Source organism: Mus pahari, chromosome 9 (genome assembly GCF_900095145.1).
Source record: "Mus pahari chromosome 9, PAHARI_EIJ_v1.1, whole genome shotgun sequence".
NCBI classification, from domain to species: Eukaryota; Metazoa; Chordata; class Mammalia; order Rodentia; family Muridae; genus Mus; species Mus pahari.
The window spans coordinates 85,767,767-85,787,435 of record NC_034598.1 but is presented as its reverse complement, the minus strand read 5'-3'; the positions used below and the strand labels follow the sequence as shown (position 1 = coordinate 85,787,435).

At 38.0% G+C, this 19,669-nt stretch overlaps 1 protein-coding gene across 3 annotated transcripts in view; it reads right to left on the bottom strand.

Moving 5' to 3' along the window:
• Ano4 (anoctamin 4) overlaps positions 1 to 19,669 on the bottom strand; it is a 289,902-nt gene that overhangs the window by 152,136 nt on the left and 118,097 nt on the right. The window contains exon 3 of one of the 3 annotated variants that reach the window (XM_021204624.1): positions 2,086 to 2,190. The exons of the other annotated variants lie outside the window; for them this stretch is intronic. Within the exon in view, the coding sequence (XP_021060283.1) occupies positions 2,086 to 2,190 (105 nt within the window). The remainder of the gene's footprint in view (positions 1 to 2,085; positions 2,191 to 19,669) is intronic. 3 annotated transcript variants of the gene reach the window in all.

Below are 19,669 nucleotides of genomic sequence, written 5' to 3'. Positions count from 1 at the left end.
AGAGAGAAACCCATAGCATCTTTAGGTGACAGGAACATCTGCTAAAACAGGAATTCAGAGGATCCATCTGGCATCTCAGGAAGAGGGGGCAGAGGGGTCCATAACTGGAGTTATGGACCGTTGTGATCTACCATGTGGGTGCTGGGAACCACACTAGGGTCCTCTGCAACAGTTGCAAGTACTCTTCTTGCCAAGAGCTATCTCTCTAGTGCCACACCAGGATCTTAGTTTGAACTTTATAAAACACTCACAAATTTGTATTCCCTTATTTGAATCGTAAGAGATATTTATAAAGAGAAAATCATTTAAAACTAGCACACAGCCAACAGCATTAGACAAATACATCTTTAACTGAGGTCTACTAATGACCAACTACTGGAAAGAAAACTTCCTTATGAACTATTACTTCACTTTGATGCAAATTAATTAAGTCCTAAAAGCACATCAATTGAGTTCAACTTCAGCATTTACATGGAGCCAAATTTTGTCCATAGAATTTTTTTTTTTTTAGTTCTTTGAGAACTGTACAATCTAGTATCCTTTATAGCAAATGAAATAATTATATAATTTTATAACTTTGCATGAAAAGTCATTTTCTGTCCCTTGTCTATTAATTTGATTTATCATCCTCCTGGGGAAAGTTTTTCTTTTTTATTCGCTAATATGAAGGGATGACCATACAGAACAAATAACAGGTCCTCATATAGTCTTTTTTTTTCATTTTTATTTTTTTATTATTATTTTCTTTATTTACATTTCAAATGCTATCCNGAAAGTTCCCTATACCCCACNCCCGCCCCTGCTCCCCTACCCACCCACTCCCACTACTTGGCCCTGGCCTTCCCCTGTGCTGGGTCATATAAAGTTTNCAANACCAAGGGGCCTCTCTTCCCAATGATGGCCNATTAGGCCATCTTCTGCTACATATATTCTTAATTAAAACCATTTCTTTCAAATGTGGATTAATCTTCAATTCAATATGTTTAAATCTGGACCAGAGCTCATTCATGAAGGGATGCAATGAAGGCTGCAGCTGCCTTCAGTCTAATCTGGCCTCCAATGTTTGTCCAAATTCTTTGTTAATTTCCCTATTTCTTTTGTTAATTTTCCCATCTTCGATTATCCTACATAAAGCACTAAACCATTCATCATCTTATAAAATCAAGAAAATAGTACAATGGTGGGGAAGAACTCTAAAAAGGATGAGGAATATTCATAAGAAATGTAGCCTGATGAGTTCAGAAGTAAAGCATTTGCCTGGTATTTGCCAAGTCCCGAGACAATCCCCAGACATACACACACACACACACACACACACACACACACACACACACACGCGCGCATGCATGCACACATGCACATTCACTCACATGCACAGACATTGGTACAAAAATGTAATGTCCTTAATTCAAAAGTAGAAAAAACTGCAGTTGCTTTTCCTAAAATGGTCTGCAAATGTAAAACCTTCAAGTTCAGCATTAGGAGACAGCATCACCTAGAATTCGCTCTGTTAACGAAACGAGTGTCATCATCACCTGCTCCGTGCTTAATCTGTAACCGAGCAAATGTGTTGATCAAATACGATTCCGAGTGACAGCTACTGAAGACAAAAAAGTGAACAAAGAGCCCCTGTCACTGATAATCATTTTGTGTAGTTTCTTCTGGGATGTGGCCTTTCATCAATGACTCCAAGTCAATATGGTTTTGCTTTTGGCTTAGTGGGTCAACGTGTAGTTCTTTCTTCTTGCATTTGAGCATGGGAACAATAATTGTTTTTTGTAAATGGTTTTTCATTGTTTATAATTAGTCTAAACCTAAAACATTTTAAATATTTTTTAAAGTAGCATAATATTGTAAACATACAGAATTCTCCAAAGACTCCATTATCTTCTGGTTCAGATTCACAAGCTAATGCCACTTTCTAGTCTTTCTGTGTCTCAAAATTATTTTGTACAAAACCTTGTTTATGATATGGATTGATTATCCTTTTCAGTTTTAAAGTGTCTACACTGCCAACTGTTTTACCTTTTCCCAACATTATAACACTTTTTCCCTCTTTGAATTTAAAATTTGAGAGAAACTTACTTTCTTGTATTGCATTAAGAATCTCTGAAAAGTCCACATCGCTCTTTGGGCCGTCGGGCAGTATTTGCATATCCAGTTGATGGCTTTGCAAATCCAGTCCACCTTCTAGAGAAATAAAAGATATCCATGGAGTTTGCACTGCTTATAGGAGGGCCCCGCATGAGGGCCCTGGGGAGAAGGGACATCAACATCTAAAGTGAACAGCTGTTTGGCTTGCTATTGATTCCACCTCTTAAAAAACTGCCTTAGAAGGAAAAAAAAAGAGAGAGAGAATGGGACACAGTCTTGTCACTCCTTGTTCATCAAAAAACATTTCCCCTGAAAAGAAATAAAACAACTACTTTAAATAATGCAACATGCTTCACAGCATTTACTGGCATTTTTTCCTAGCTGAAACAAAACCTTAGCTTTCAGTCAAGACAATTTAAAACTATTCTTCTGTTTTCTATGTAGATAAGATGTGGCGTTTACAAAACACTCTATGATGCTGTTCTCTTCTTCTGGAAGGATTTGCTCTCCTAATATGACAGGAAACATGGCATCAATATTTTCCTTCTCACAGTGAGGTTTCTCTGCTGCAGCATTTATTCTAACTGTGGCAGGATCCTTCAATCTATGTTACAAAATAATTAAGCCTCTGACGGGACCTTTGTGTGATCAGACCATCTGAGTATGTGCTAAAGAAAGGTCACACTCCCACAAAGCACTTAGGTCAAAGAAAACGAGAGACAAAAAGTAGTTTATCATTAACAATGCTTCTTCTAAAAAATGGTATTCTTCTCTCATATACTCCATCTCTCTCATAAATACCTACCACACCTTCCCATCCCTCCGTTCTTCCCAGTCCTCCTCAAACCTCCAACCTTTCCTTTTTCCCCAGAGCCACTGCTTCCTCTGTCTCCCCCCAGAAAAGAGCAGGCCTCTCAGTGACATCAACCAAACATGGCATAAGATACAATAAGACCAGGCACAAGCCCTCCCATCAAGGCTGGGGGAGGGAAGCCACTAGGAAGAAAGAAGTCCCAAGAGCAGGCAAAAGAGTCTGAGACACCCCTACTCGCATTTCCAGGAGTCCCACAAAAATACCAAGCCAACAACCATAGCATGTACGCAGAGGACCTAGCACAGACCTATGCCAACAACATAACATATATCCAGAGGACCTAGCACAAACCCATGAAGGCTCTGTGATTGCCATTTCAGTCTCTGGGAGACAGCATGAGCCCTGCTTAGTTGATCCTGAAGGGTGTGCTCTCCCTGTGTCCTCAACCCTTCTGTCTTCTTCTGCTGGGTTCCCTGAGCTCTGAAGAGAAGGATCCAATGGAGACCTGGCTGGAAAGATGGCTCGGCCTTTAAACTCTAGGCTCACAACCAAATTACACTGATTAATAAGAATACATCTGATTTTCAGAATCTACAAAATCTAAAATACACAGGTAACAAATAAATAAAATGAGCATGCTATAGCATACAATGTTTGTGTGTTAAAAAAAAACAATCTTTTTATATCTATATACAGGTAGATGATAGATAGGTAGGTAGGTAGGTAGGTAGGTAGGTAGATAGATAGTCTCACCTATATTTTCAGTTACATTCTCAAAAGTACAAGTCATAGATAGCTACTGCCTTACATGAATGTTCGTAAGTTACTTAATACAACAGAGAGTGGCCTTTAGGTGGGAGGAAACACTGCATGCTGTGGCCCCAGCTCATAGAACTGTGCCTCATGCGGAGCCTGCCCTCAGCAAGTGTGAGCTGGATGAATGAGTGAAGCTGTGCAGTGATATGAGCCAGTGGAGTTAAAGTCGAGCTAAAGCCAGCATGGAAATTCTAAGTGGCTCACACCAACCCTTTCCAGCGCTTAGTCTCCTCGTCTGTAAATGATGGCTGATGAATACAGCCTCATAATGGAGCACAAGGATTAGAGGAACTAGTGTATGGAAAGCTCTTAGCTGCCACAGTCAATCCTTAGTAAAAGGGGACATTTGTGTTACCATCCACAGCAATTCACTACACAACCCTGCTGTCTACACAAAGTATTGCTACATATCAGAGAGCAAGGACCCACAGTGTACATCCTGGTAACTGCCAGGAACCGCTGTTTAATACTATAGACACTTCAGTGAACTTTTCAGATTCATGCACATAATTGACTTGTTGCAAAGTCTCAAGTTAAAAATGGGATAGTTTCTCTGGACAAATAAGCATTTTATTGTGCTATTCCACAACTAAAACAACACATTTATCTTTTCCTACCATGGTCAGAGAAAAGTTCTCATGGCATTCAATCTCTGCTTTCTCTATTTTTGGACAAACATCTCCCACTAAGGACAGCAAAATTACAAATCAGTACTATCAATTTGCCACAGAGACCACCAATAATGTAGGTATGGATATAATATCCCAAGTATAACAAAAGGAATATAGATTAATATGACTGAGTATAACAGGAATAATATATTTCAACCAGTACAGAACTTATCTACAAAAAGTTAAATCATTAAGTTATAGTCTTTGCATTTTGCTTTTAACAATAGACATACAACATGTTTAAAGACACTTAAAATTTTTGGAATGGTCCAATGAAAGGTGAAAATTATTTCAACTTTAGAATTTAAGACTGACAGAAAGACTGCAAATACCAAATCATAGATACTATTCAACTGGAAAGAGGTTCTAAATTAATACACCTTCAAAAAATGTCTCCAAACTGTTGTCTTCATGGTATAACTTAAAGATCATTGTTGGAACCCCTAAGACATAGGCATCTTTCCCCTTGCACTCCAGAACACACATGGTGTAAAATGCTCATGTGAACTTTCAACAGCATATCATTCATTCCATTCCCAAACGATGAAGACTTTCCTAGCTAGAGAGAGACCAGAGCACAAGGAATATTTGAAAGTGACTATCTCCAGTTTTAGCATGAACTGCCTGACTGACAACCAATAACTTTAATATATAAAATGCAGTATGTCACTTTGTGCTTATTTATTTATTTATTTATTTACTTACTTATTTATGTTAACTTATGTGGTTTTAATGTGATTACTACAATGTTAAAAATCTGAGACCCTCATCACAGTCACAAGCATCCTTAACTTGGGGCCAAAATAATAAGCATAATATTGTCCACGAGGCAAGGTGAGAAGAAAGGACAGATTCAAACCAAACATTTTTCAAATTGTTATTTTATACACATGAGAGTTTTCTGCTAGCATGTTTGTAAACTATGTGTGTGCCTGTTGCCTGAGGAGGCCAGGAGAGAGCGCAGGATCCCTTGGAACAGGAGTTACAGATGGATGTAAACTGGCACGTGAATACTGGGAATGTAACTGAGTCCTCTGTCAGAGCCACAAGTGCTCTTAAGTGATGAGCCATCTCTCCAGCTCCTCATATGAAATATTTTTAAGTTTCAATAAACATTCAACCAAATACAGTACTGTGGAGGCTAAACTAGTTAAAGTGATAAACTAAAAACATTCCTCAAAGGTATGAAAAAAATCAGAACGATTTTAACAAACTTAAAGGCTGTGAAGGCTGTAAGTTCTCCAAGTTTGGCTTTCATTCTTCACGTGCTTGATGGATAGGGGTGATTATATACCAACTCTTCATTGTGGTTCTTCTGCCTGAGTTAAGTCAAGCACAGAGCCAACAAAAGCCACTTCGTAATGGCACTTACATTTAATAGACAGTCTCCATCTGGGCGAACAACATGTCAAAAATTCACTTCAGATTTGGATCTAGCTTGGCTATTAGCTGAATGCTTATATACAAGAGCAACAAAAACTGGGCTTCAAACATGACTTTCGTAGCTAGTGAACAGTCAGTGGGATGGCTTTCCCAGCACACACCTGTCTAAAGACAGCCCTCTCTACAGAGAGCAGCCCATCACTTTCTGTGTTTCAGAAAGACTTTTGGTTGTTGCTGTTTCTGATACATAGTGAATATAGTGTTTCCTTCTATTGAGCCCATGAAGCTATTTATTCTTTATATTTTCTCTAATGTATATTTTCCATAAAAATCAGCTCCATATCACAGAATAAAAAATGCAGAGAATACAGAGAATGTTATTTCTCTTCATCTAGATTTGTTCCATCATGGCTAGCATCCTCAATGGGGCTGGAATGCACTGCAGCCTCAGAACACACTGGGTCCATTCTTTACCTTCTTTACCTCCAAGAACAAGACACTAACTACAGCCAGCCATGGCTCAGTTGAGGCCTACAGTGAGAATTTTGGTTTCTTTAAAACCCAGATATGTTATGTGAATATATTTTTGTTTTAATCCCAAGTGAGGAACAAGAGCCTGCTTCACAGCAGGTGATTATGATTTGCCTCACACAGTAGCAGGGGTGTGATTTTTGCCAACAGCAGATAGGTTAATTCTGGGAACTTTGAAGAGGGATAAATGGAAGAGCCTTGGGGGCCTGTGGTGGCTGCTGCTCTTCCTGCTGCTGTGTTTGCTGTTGTTTAGTATTCCTGGATATTCTGACAATGAAAACTGGACTTGCCCCAAGGAACCTCATGCCACCAATTGCCAATAAGTACCCAATAGAGGTTTATTCTCCCTTTTCTCCTCTAACCTTCTTTCTCTTCTACCTTGTGTTGGCAGAGTGAATGAATTAGTGTGGGAAGGGAGGTAGAGGCCTAAGGACTGAATAAACTAGCTAAAAGAAATATACCAACAAGGCCTTTTAACTGCAATTTTATTCAGTGCTCCAGTTTCATTACCTAATACCAAGATGTAAAAAAAAAAAAGAAAAGAAAAAGAAAAAAAATGCTATAAGGAAGTCTGCTATAAGGAAATATAAGTAATGCTATAAGTAATGCTATAAGGAAAACGTACCTTGATAGGCTATATCACATAGCTGTGAAAGACATATGAAAAAACATTTGTCTTCACATTGGGTATAAATTTTCTTTTCATTCATACAGTTTTTCATTCATAGCTGTATATATATATATATATATATATATATATATATATATCATCTATAATGTATATATTAAATGTATATTGTACAGTATATAATGTATAGTACATATAATGTATGTATATACATACACACATATAAAATCAAGTATGCTCGTATCTACAGCCCCTAATTCCCTATACAAACTCTACTAACATACTTCAATACACCTCTCTGCACTTTACTATATTATTTATCATCTATCTATCTATCTATCTATCTATCTATCTATCTATCTATCTATCTATCTTCTATCTATCTATCTGCAAACACAGTAAGAATGACCAGTACTGCCCATATGTCATGGGTCTGCAACCATTTACTGCAGCATGGAAAACATACCAGTGGCCTCAATACAGCTACTATCTACTGTCAACTTCTCCTCAGTAAGGAGGGGCCTGAAGATCACCTGACCCACAAATGCCAGGATTTGGAATAGCCTGATTTTGTACAGTAACCACGAATGCTATGAGATCGAGGGTGTGACAGTCAGACTGTATCCAGAAGACAGCACTTCACAGCATTCTTCCCTGTTCTTTCAGCCTCCTGCCTTCTGAGTCTTGGTGGTGGCTTCCATATTGATCAATGCTTCCATACAGTTTTTTCATACATCCTTAGTTTTGTTTAACCTGCCCATTATCCTCATCTCCCCTACCACACAGCCTCCATTCCTGCTTAACCCTGTAATAGTATTCTCTGCCTTTTTTCTTTTCACATGTGTTTTATTATCCTTCAACTTTCATATTTTCAAGTGGAGTTGTTATATAGTAGACTTCATACGACTTTCACATCCCCTTCAGCCTTTGGTTCCTTCTATATCCACAGTCCCTTCTATGCTTAAGACCCCCAACTTAGCATTATATCTCACTACTCTTCTCTCCCATTTACCATGTCCTGTGCTCTTTCACCACCCAATGTCTCATTCTACTTCCCTGGTTTCCACTTGTGTTTCAAGTTAACTACATGAAACAAAGGATTTAAATTAGAATCTGTGTATGAGAGAGAATAGATAGCATTTGTCTTCCTTGACCTGAGTTACCTCACCCAGTTTAATTCCTTCCAGTGCCATGAATTTCCTGAGCAAATCTGTGAGTTTACTTTTCTCTGCAGCTGAGTAAAATCCCATTGTGTATATAGACCATGCATTTCTAGTCTGTTCATCTGTTGATGGACATCTATTTTATTCCATTTCTAGCTATTGTGAATAATGAAGCAACGAACATGGATATATTAGTGTCTCTGTAGCAGGATATAAAGTACTATGAATATATGCCAAGGACTTGCATAGCTGGGTCACCTGCCAATTCCATTTCTAGTTTGTAAGAAACTTCCAAACTGTATTTCAAAGTGAAGTGAGCATATTAGTGTATTCTTTCACCGGTATATTGTGTTTTCCTCTCAACATATACGTGACAATATTCCTTATTATTTGAGTTCCTGATGATAGCTGTTCTGACTGGGGTAAAATAGAATCTTTTTTTAAAGCATATTATTATTATTATTTGACATCTCATTCTTTTAAACATTACGCTTTTTACAGTATTTTTCAATTCAGCTATATTTTTAAAAAAATAAGGTATGAAAGGTACTTTTAAAAAAGTTTTACACTGCATGGAAATTTTAATTTATGGTTTGTGCTAGGGGTCTAATACTAATACTTGAGTTTGTATTGTAAGAGTAAGTTTTAGGCTGACAAGTGATAAAACAATAATCACTTGTAATAATGCTTTTTCATACACACACACACACACACACACACACACACACACATCCCTAAATATAGCCTGCTAAGTTTGTATGGTTTCCATTAATTGGTATTTATACAAACATACATACATACTTCTAAATATAAAATGTTTAGTAATATCATTATAATATTAGTAAAGATTAGATGTAAAGCTTCAAAAATACACTGGCTCACCAAACAAAAGACTCTTAAAAGAATCATATCAAAAATGTCTAATTAGTTGTTAACTTAAAAAATGATTCTGTGAAATGTTTTCCTAAAGTCTGCATACATTTAAAAAATTATTTCCTTTATTTTTAAGATTATAATATTCTCCTTCCCTTTCCTCCCTCCAAACTCTTCCATATACCCCCTCCTTGATATCTTTCAAATTTATGGCCTCTTTTTTCATTAATTTATATACACACACACACACACACACACACATGCACACACACACACACATACACACACACACACAAACACATACACATTTCTAAATACATAAGTACAACCTGTTCGGTTTGTATGTTCTTTTATTAATTGTTGTTACACACATACACACATGCACACACATACAAATACATACACACATTCCTAAATACATAAATATAACCTGCTCAGTTTGCATATTCTTTTATTAATTGTTGTTACACACATATTCTCTCTCTCTCTCTCTCTCTCTCTCTCTCTCTCTCTCTCTCTCTCTCCCCCAAAACTTATGAGTTTGTATAATGTTACATGTTACTTGTTTATATACTTTCATGGCTGGCCATTTGGTGTGGCAAGATTCACAATTATCATACAATAATTAATAGTCTTCCCATATATCAACAATAAGCAACCTGAAAAAGAGACTAGGGAAACAATCACATTCACAGTAATCACACACACAAAATAAAATAACCCTCCCCCCCCCAATCAAGGAAACTTCTCTTTGCAACAGGAGACTGTTACAGACAACTGCAACCAATCAAATAGAGAGTTGGGAAGCCCAGTTTTTGCTAGACACATCTGCAATACGACTCCTATACCTCAGGTTCAGGGACCATTGAAGAAGAAGGGTTGGAAAGATTGTAAGCATCAGGGGCTTTCTTGCGAGATTGTGCCTCCTAGGAATGTCAGATTTATGTCCTTAAAGTCTCACTGGCATGACTGCCTAAACATACGCTAACCAAGGACACTGTGGCTGGGGAAAGGCCATGGGGTCTCAACACTGTAAAAGGACCACAGGCAACTAAGGGAAGCTGAGAGCCTGAAGAATTTGAAGGTGCTTTTACCTGTATTTTCCTGATGCCCAAGGATGCTGGGCACTTTGTAAAATGCTTCCTAGCCATCTGCATTTATCTTTTGAGAGTTTGTTCTACGGTTCCATAGCTTGATTTTAACCAAGCTGTTCATGTTCTTAATGTTTGGGGTTTTTGAGTCCCTTCTGTCTCCTAGACACACAGTTTTTGTCAGGAGAATAGCTAGCAAAGATGGTTCTCCCATTCTGTGGTGTGGGCCACCTAGATGCTCACTTAACAGTCTCCTTCATTGTATAGGAGCTTTGTAAATTCATGAGACCACATGTGTCTAGTGCTGGCCTTATTTTCTATGCTACCAAATCATTCTGAAAGCCTCTACCTGGGCCTATGGGCTGAAGCACACACCCTACCTTTTCTTCTAGCAATTTCAGGGTATGAGGTCTTATGCTGGAGTCTTGATTCACTTGGAACTGAGCCTTGTGCATGAAGAGAGACCAGGATCTAGTATCCCTCATGTTGAAATCCAAATTTTTCAGCACCATTTGTCAAGGATGCTGGTTTTTCTTTCTCAGTGTATGTTTTTGGCACTTTTCTCAGAAGTCAAGTAACTGTAGGTGCTTGGACTTATATGTGGGTCCTCAATAATACCTGTATTAGTCAGGGTTCTCTAGAGTCACAGAACTTACGGATAGTCTCTATATAGTAAAGGAATTTATTGATGACTTACAGTCTGCAGTCCAATTCCCAACAATGGTTCAGTAGTAGCTGTGAATGGAAGTCCAAGGATCTAGCAGTTCCTTAGTCCCACACGGCAAGCAGGCAAAAGAGCGAAAACAAGACTCCCTTCTTCCAATGTCCTTATATGGTCTACAGAAGAAGGTGTAGCCCAGACCACACCTTTAATCCCAGATGACCTTGAACTCGGAGATCTCCCTGTCTTAATCTTCTGGAATCAATCACCACTGTGTCGCAAGATCTCCATACCAAGATCCAGATCAGAAACGTCTATCTCCCAGCCTCCAGATTACATTCACTGGTGAGCCTTCCAATTCTGGATTGTAGTTCATTCCAAATAAAGTCAAGTTGACCACCAGGAATAGCCACTACAATACCCTAATGATCTATGTGTCTATTTTTGTTTTTGTTTTTTTGTTGTTTTTTTGTTTGTTTTTTTGCCAGTATCATGCTGTTTTTATTACTATGAATCTGTAGCATAGTTTAAAATCAGGTGTGGTAATACTTTATTATCCTTTACTAAATCTAAATTTCATCAAGTAATTACAGTTTCAAAGTGCTCAAGAGTTTATATTGCAAACCAGTAGCTACCTTTTCTGCAGTTCCAGTTTTCTTACCATAAAATAACAATTTATGGGTTTCTATTGTGCATTTACATATATCTCACTATTAATTTCTTTCCTTTTGAAGCTAATAAAATATTTATAAATAGTTTTATAATAGAGTAAAATCACAAAGATCAAAGTCTGACCATTCATGAGAACAGCTAGAGTTTCTATTTTCTTTCAAGTAGCAGATTAATGTATGAAATTTTCATATATAGTTTTAATTGACTCTCCCCCAACCTTCTGTCCCTCATCTGTGTCCTCAATCCTGCTTAAACCCTTCTATAATGGAAATTCCCCTTTAATGACATACCAAATAGTCTATATATAAGCCGTCTACCCCTTCGCTTGACACTTCTTTTAAATCCTCTCAGAGACTTCCCTCTGGCTTTCATTCATTCTCACATAAATAGAAAACTACAAAAATTAAAATCTAAGGTGTGCATATGAAAGAGAACATGTGGTGCTTTTCCTTATAGCCTGGGTTACCTTGCTTAATAAAATATTCCCCAGTACATTGGTTTCCTTTAAAGTGGCATAATTTCATTTTTATGTGTAACTGAATAAGATTCTACTGTGCATATGTCCCATATTTTCAGTCCTTTTATCTGCTGATATTCATCTGGGCTTATTCCATTTCCCTGCCATAGTGGATAGAGCAACAATAACAAGGACAGGCCAGTTTCCTTGTGGTAAGCTATAGCATTCTTTTGGGTATATGCCTAGGAGTAGGATAGCTTGATTATGTGGTAGTTCTATTGTCCATGGTTTTTGTTTGTTTGTTTGTTTGTTTTGTTTTGTTTTTGTTTTTTTGAGAATTCCCACAGTGGCTCTACTAGTTTATCATTCCACCAGTGAATGAGGGTTTGTCTTCCCTCAGCCCCTTATTAGCATCCCTCTCCTTTGTTTTCTTGATAAGAGACATCCTGACACTTTTGTTTCACCTTGCTTGTCTTGTCGATACAGTTTATTACTATCTATGCCTGACTAGCCAGAACTCACTGTGTACATCAGGCTGGTCTTGAATTTATAACAATTCTCTTGCCTCTGCGTCCTGAATACTATGATTCTAGGCATGTCGCACAGATTTTTCTGCTATAGGAAAACAAAGGAAAAATACTTCAAGGTATAAGCATAGGGCAGATTTTTGTAAGATATCTTAATAGACAAGAAAATAACAGCAATAATTTATAAATGGAATTGTATGGCATGAAGAAGTGCCAGGATGGAAAAGGCAATCCCTCAGAGAGAAACAGCAGACCACAGAATGGAAGAAAAGCTTTGCAAGTTATACATCTGGTCGGGGACTAGTCTCTGAATATATAAAGAACCAAAACAATCAACAAAGAAGTAGGTGATTCAATTAATCAATGGGCACATGAATTGAACAGACAATTCTCAAAAAAAAAATGGAATGCAAATGACCAGGACAAAGTGAACATTGAAAGAAAATATTGGATGTCCTTAGTCATTAGGGCACTACAAACTAAAGTAACATTGAGAGTCCATCTCTCCCTTCCCGTCCCAGACAGACTCCAATGCCTGCCTTTGGAACCCTTTCCTTCCTACTGGGTCGCCTCGTCCAGCTTTGATAGGAGGAATTGTGCCTAGTCTTATTGTACCTTTTTAAGCTGTGTTTGCTTGACATCATTGAGAGCCATGCTCTTTTCTGAAGAGAAACCGAGTGCATCTGGGGGGGGGGAGAGGAAGTGAGGAGTGCTGAGGGAAGGGGAGAGAGGAGAGGCTGCAGTCAGAATATATTGTATGAGAGAAGAAATTTTGAAAAAGGTAAAAGAGACAACAAACAACACTGACAAGGATATGGAAACTTGGAACCCTACACACCATTGGAAGGGATGTAATTTAATGAAGTACTATGGAAACTACAACAGACATTTATCCAAACACTAAAAATAGAACTACTACCATATGATCTATCTGTACGACTTCTTATATGTACCTAAAGAAATGCTAGTGTGTGGAGAAAAGGAGACACTTGTGCGTCCATGTTCAATGCTACCCTGTTCCTAATGACCTAGCTATATAAACAGCTTAGTTGCCATCGGTAGATGAATGGATAAAGAAAGCATGGCATACGCACATAACATCAATCAAATGACATCATTTATAGGAAAATCACTGAGACAGGCTACGTGAAACAATCTGGACTCAGAAAACAAGTATTACATTGTTTTCTCTCATATGCAGATTCTAGATTTTTAAAATATGCAAAAGATATAAGAGTAAAAAGAGGGGTATTTGGCATAAAAAGGGACACCACTAGAAAGTATGGGAACAGGGCAAGCAAGAGTAATAAGCAGATAAAGATAATAAAGGTACGTGACAGAGCTGAGGTAAGAGGTCCTTACAAAACTGCCACTTGGAACAGTAAGTGCATGCTAATAATAAAAATAAAATAATTTCTTCTCTCATAAAGGGGAAAGTATTAAAATTTGGTCACGATGTACCTCCTCTTCAGTAGAAGATTTACTTTTCCAATTATGTTTAATTTAAGATATTGCTAAAAAGCTTTTATGACATAATAGTCCTTAATCAAACAGAAAGAATAGCTCATATTAAAAGTGCAGTAAAGTCTTACAAATCAAAACCTACCTTCTGTGTGCAACACAAATGATAAGGGATGTGCAAGGTGAGGAAAGTGAGAGCAAATGGTTTCTGTGGTTATTTCTACCTCAAGAATAACCCTGGACCTTGGTTGTTCTCTCATTCTTTTTGCAATTTAAGATAAAATTGGTAGTTGATGTCAAGAAGTATATTCAACAGAAATCCCCAAGGATGTTATTTTTCCTTTATAGAATAGGTGAGTGGTTATGTTTCAAAATTTAAACTTAGTATTAAAAGTAAGTCCTTACATGGAATGGTTTTAAACATAATAGAGAGCAAAGATGCCAGATTTTAATTTAATGCCATAATTTAATATGAGCTCTCAGGGGTGAGTTATGTGTTCTTATAACAGTAAAAAGGTAGAGGCGAGCAACACAGAGAATAACAAAAAAGGAATTCTGTCCTTTTACCTAGCCCTTAGATCAGCCAGAGTTCAGGGGAATTCTTCGAAGAAGGAAGAAAAGAAATGATTTCAAATGTTCTGGAGGTTCTGGAATCAGAAACTAGACACATTCGTAGGGATATGCCACTGGTCCTGTAAGAACCTTCCATCCTCCTCATGCTTCAGCTCATTTTAAGCTCTCACCAAAATAGTTTAGTATGCCACAATTTGGAATGCATTCATAATGGGGTGTCTATCCCAAGTGCTGTAGTAACACATGCCCAAGCCATGGTCTTCTACAGTATTAGCATTATATAACTATAAGTGTGGTGACATCCTAAGTTCATTAGTTGTGTCACCCACATTAATCACTATGAAGCTAAAGCTATTCCCTCAAATGATCAACACTGAATAGACCTTACAATCAAAACAGACCTGGGACATAGTAGCTAATAGTGAGAAAGGCCTCTTGGGTATGAATGGAATTAGTCATAGGAGGTCTTCAGCCTAATGGGTGACCTTCAAAACTGCCTTGATCTTTCTTATCATAGCAAGCTAGTCATCTCCTAGGTTATAATATACCTTTATTCAAAAAAGCTATAAACATCAAGAAATTCTTGTGAGTCACAAAAAGTTCTCCTTGGTGTTCTATTGTCTCCTGGATAATGGGGTTTGGTGCTAATGGAAGAAGTGAGAAATCTGGAGATTTGGAGAGGCACAGAATAGGAAGCATGATTTCTCTCCTGTCTGCCCCCATACCTGATCCTATTCCCCCTATTTCACTCCCCCTCTCCTCTGCCAACCATATCCTTCCCTCCCTCTGCCTCCTGTGATTAGGAATCCATCTAAGTGGAATTGAAGCATCCATACTCGGGTAGCAGTGAGGGGTCATGGACATCTAGAAAGTCCCAGGACCCAAAGGGGATGACCTTAGCCGAAATGCCCAACAATGGGGAGATAGAACCTAAAGAGACCACCTCCAATAGATATACATGCCTCAGTTAAGGGATGGGGCTATCCATTCATCTCAAAATTTTTGACCCAGAATTGTTTTTGTCTAAAGGAAATGCAGGGACAAAAATGAAGCAGACACTTGAGGAAAAACCATCCAGAGACTGCCCCAACTTGGAATCCATCCGATGAGGGGGCACCAAACCTTGGCACTATTACTGATTCCATGTTGTGCTTACAGGCAGGAGCCTAGCATGGCTGTCCTCTGAGAGGCTCTACCAGCACCTGACTGAGACAGATGCAGATACTCACAGCCAACCATTGGATTGAGCTTGGGGACTCCTATGGAAGTTAGGGGAGGGACTGAAGGAGACGAAGGGGATTACAACCCCATAGAAAGAACAACAGCATCAACTAACCAGATCCTTCAGAGCTTCCAAACACTAAGGCACTAACCAAAGAGCATACATGGGCTGGTCCATGGCATCTACTGCATATATAGCAGAGCATTGCCTTCTCTGGCCTCAGTGGGAAGGAATGTGCTTGGTTCTATGAAAGCTTGATGCTCCAGAGAAGCAGGATGCTAGAAGGATGATGTGGGAGTGGATGGGTGGGTGAGGAGCACCCTCTTAGAGGCAAATGGGAGGGGAGGCAGGTGGGGCTCATGGAGGGGGGACTGTGAAGGGCAACAACATTTGAAATGTAAATAAATATAATAGTTAATAAAAAAATAGAAAGCATGAGTATGTCAGCATTACTAACATGTTGACTCTTCCTGAGTGAGACAACTGTTGATATTTAGTAAGGGATAGTATGGAAGAAACCTGCCATTTACACAGCATGCCTCTTATGAGCCAGCACTTGCCACCTTGCAGACCAGCTACTCAGCTCTTAATTGAGCACACTAAGATTTTTCTATCACATGACTTACTATGGATAAGATTATACACTTTCAATTCCCTTCTCCACTTGATTTAGTTGTGTGATGCCCAGTTAGGCACTTACATCCCTCCCAACTAAAATAAAGCTCATTGAAGTAGCCTCGAGTAGAAGAAACCATTTCAAATTCCATAAACACGAGTGTGATCATTTGGTTTTCTTCATGGCTTCCTTTTCTTAACCTTTTTTCACTTACTTTGAATGCACAAAGATTATTTAGAAAATTCTGAGTGTGCCCTATAGATCAAAGTGGAAAATGGAAAAATTTGCAAGTGGAAAAGAAAATGCAAGTAAGAGAAGAATTTGATGTAAATGTTTAGGAAATACAATTTTATCTCTCAACAAATGGGAGCTAGAAGCGTTGATGCCAGTTCCCACATTTACCAAAGCCCCACAGAGATTACTCTATGCACTCCTCTACTTCTCAAGCTCACTTCATACATCTTGAAAATCCGCTTACGGAAGAAGGGATCCTCATTCAGATGAAGGATAATTAATGTTATTACCAACCCATAGCACTAGCTGCTTTAAAAGGTGTCATATCCACCTTCCCTGCAAAGAGAAATAGGATCTAAACCAAAATAGCCCTGCATCTTTTGTTCCATACAACTTAAAGTCATGTGGACTTCCTCTCCCCAACAACGATCCATCCATCAATGAGAAAAACGATTGAATAGTCTTACCCAAGTTTCAGATCTGTTAAAGTAGATTTCCTTACTTTCAGAAACAAGCCTGAATTCTCAAGGAGATGTCAGTTTTCAGAAAAGAAGGATAAGAAAACACACAATTTCACACTCAAATCATTCTCATCTAGAAAAAAAATGAAGATGACAGGATAGGAAAAAAGATACATACACACCTAAGAAATTAAGATGTAAGGTTCCATTTGGGTTTATTAGTGATTACAGTTTCACCTTTAGACAAGTCATTTAACTTTTCAAATCACAGCCAAGTGTAAACCCATCCCTTTAGGGCCGCTGTGGAAACTCACTGGAAATTTGCAGAACATTATCCCAACATGAGGTTGTGGTATCTTTTCTTTTCTAGATAAAAGTATAACTTAAAAGGTATTTACTGGATTTGTTTATTTAGGACCAGATTAATATTTGGAAATTAATTGTTGAATTGTAGGAACATGTATGTTTTATGTCACAGTCAGAGAAGGTCAGGATTAAAAACAGGAGTCCAGTGTAAAGTAAAACAAAAGGGAGAAGCTATGAAGTACAGTGACACGTGGAGATAAACAGTGAGACACCATTAAGGAGACTACTATGTGTGCAAAAGAATGTAACTGGTCCTATCTTGGGTTTCTTATACTGAAAATTGACCTATTTCAGGTTTATGTCTAAAGTTGACTTTCCAGATATGCAATTCATTTGAATGAATAAATTGGGTCTCTTGAATTGACATCTTGTCTTTACCACTTCTTGGCTTTATGCCACTCTTCCTTGTGCCTTAGTTTTCCCAGCCACAGAATAAGGATAAAAGAATATTGATACAATATAAATTAAATGAGATATTAAAAGCATATAGCAGTTCTTGAGGTAGATGACATATAATCATAGTTGTAATGGTATTATTATCAAAATGTACATTTAATACTGGTATATTTAGAGTGTGAGAATCAGTTTAGCTCATTGGAAACAAGAAAATCCAGTATCAAACACCATCTCCGTGTAAAGTGAAATCATTATGCATAAATGGGAAATGACTGACTTAGGTTTTAGAAAGTGAGATAAAAGACAAGAGCTTAAAATCACTTGGGAAAGTAACAAATCATTAACAGTAAAGTATCATTTCACAGACTCAAAAGGAGAACAAAGGACATTGTCTGTGACTGATGACACATCTCTATGACTAGCTGGTGGGCCTAACATATCATGAAATAGATAGAAGAAATCGTTTAGCAAGCTACTAGCTCTGTTTTGTATGGTAGCGTCATTAGGCTATGAAAAGTTGATCTACCTCCTCTGCTTTACAGTTTCAGACTCAAAGAACTGAATCAATGCCTTTGTTCAATCTGCTATTGCCTCTCAAATCATACTCCCAAACCCAGAACTGTTTTTAATTTCAGTACTTTGATTAGTGACTATAAAGGGAAGAAAAATAAGATCCATTGATTATTAGTGGCTAAAGGATAAAGTCAAATGAAATTGATTATACAAATATAAAAAAAAGAAAGAAAGAAAGAAAAAGGAACCATAAAAGTGACAGAGAACAGTTCTTTAATCAGTACAACACAATGAGGACTCAGCCTGCGGATTGGCCTACATCTTAACTAGGATGCCACTTTACAGTAGGTTGATTGAACATGACCTGATTCTAGGATACGTGCACCTTCAGACTTCCAAGTTTTGTTTTGAAAATAGAGACAAAGACCATCCTCATTCACACTGGGTACTTGCACTGGCATCATGTTGGGCATTTTACATGAATTGATTTATTTAATTACCCCTCCCCCACACACACAACACACACTATAAGAGACAGCCAAGTAGTATACAAAAGCACAAGATGTCCATCTAAACTTGACATGAAAATAAGCAGTGTGTTTTTAAGTGCAGCCTATGCTACACTCAAGGTACATGTCCAAAAATACTTCTGTTGGAGAAAGACCTCAATAAAGGACCTCGTCCAGTACTGAATATTGCATTCTGTAATACTGATTGCTGGGAAATAGTACCAATACTATTGTGGAGGAAAGTAACCACTTTCTGAATGGATTTGGGGTTGGATACATAGGAAGGAATTTCATTATTGGTACTACAATCCTAGCCAAAAGCCCTTGGCTGTTGAAGTTATAAGCCCTAGGGTAGAACCTGTTAATGTTATTTTGATAAATTCCCATGTTGTCAAATTGGTTTCTAAATATTGATGCTTATATCTATAGACTTTGACTACTTGTTACCTTTGTCTCAGAAAAGTTTATGAATGCAGTAAACAGCAGTCAGTAGTCAGTGTCTAAGAATAAGAGACTGCGTGTTCACCCATAAAAAGGATTATTATCTCCACCACTGTCAAGGCTCAGAGAACATTACTGAAGATGAGGCAGAAAGAATGTAAGAAAAGGAGGATGGAGAAGAGAGCTGTTAGATGCTATCTTCTGGATACATCATGAGTACCACACTAACGATCTCATAGCAGCCTTGGTTACCTGCATAGGGTCTACAGAAGCTCAAGTCAGCCAGAACTCTGATATAGATGAGATAGATGATCTCCTGGCTCCAGCCCTGTCTTAGTTATTGTTTCCATTGTTGTGACAAAAAACACTGGGACCAAAAACTAAGTTGGGGAGGAAAGGGTTTTTACAGCTTATATTTCCAGATCACTGAAGGAAGTCAGGACAGGAACTCAGGCAGGGCTGGAACCTGGAGGCAGGAGCTGATGCAGAGGCCATG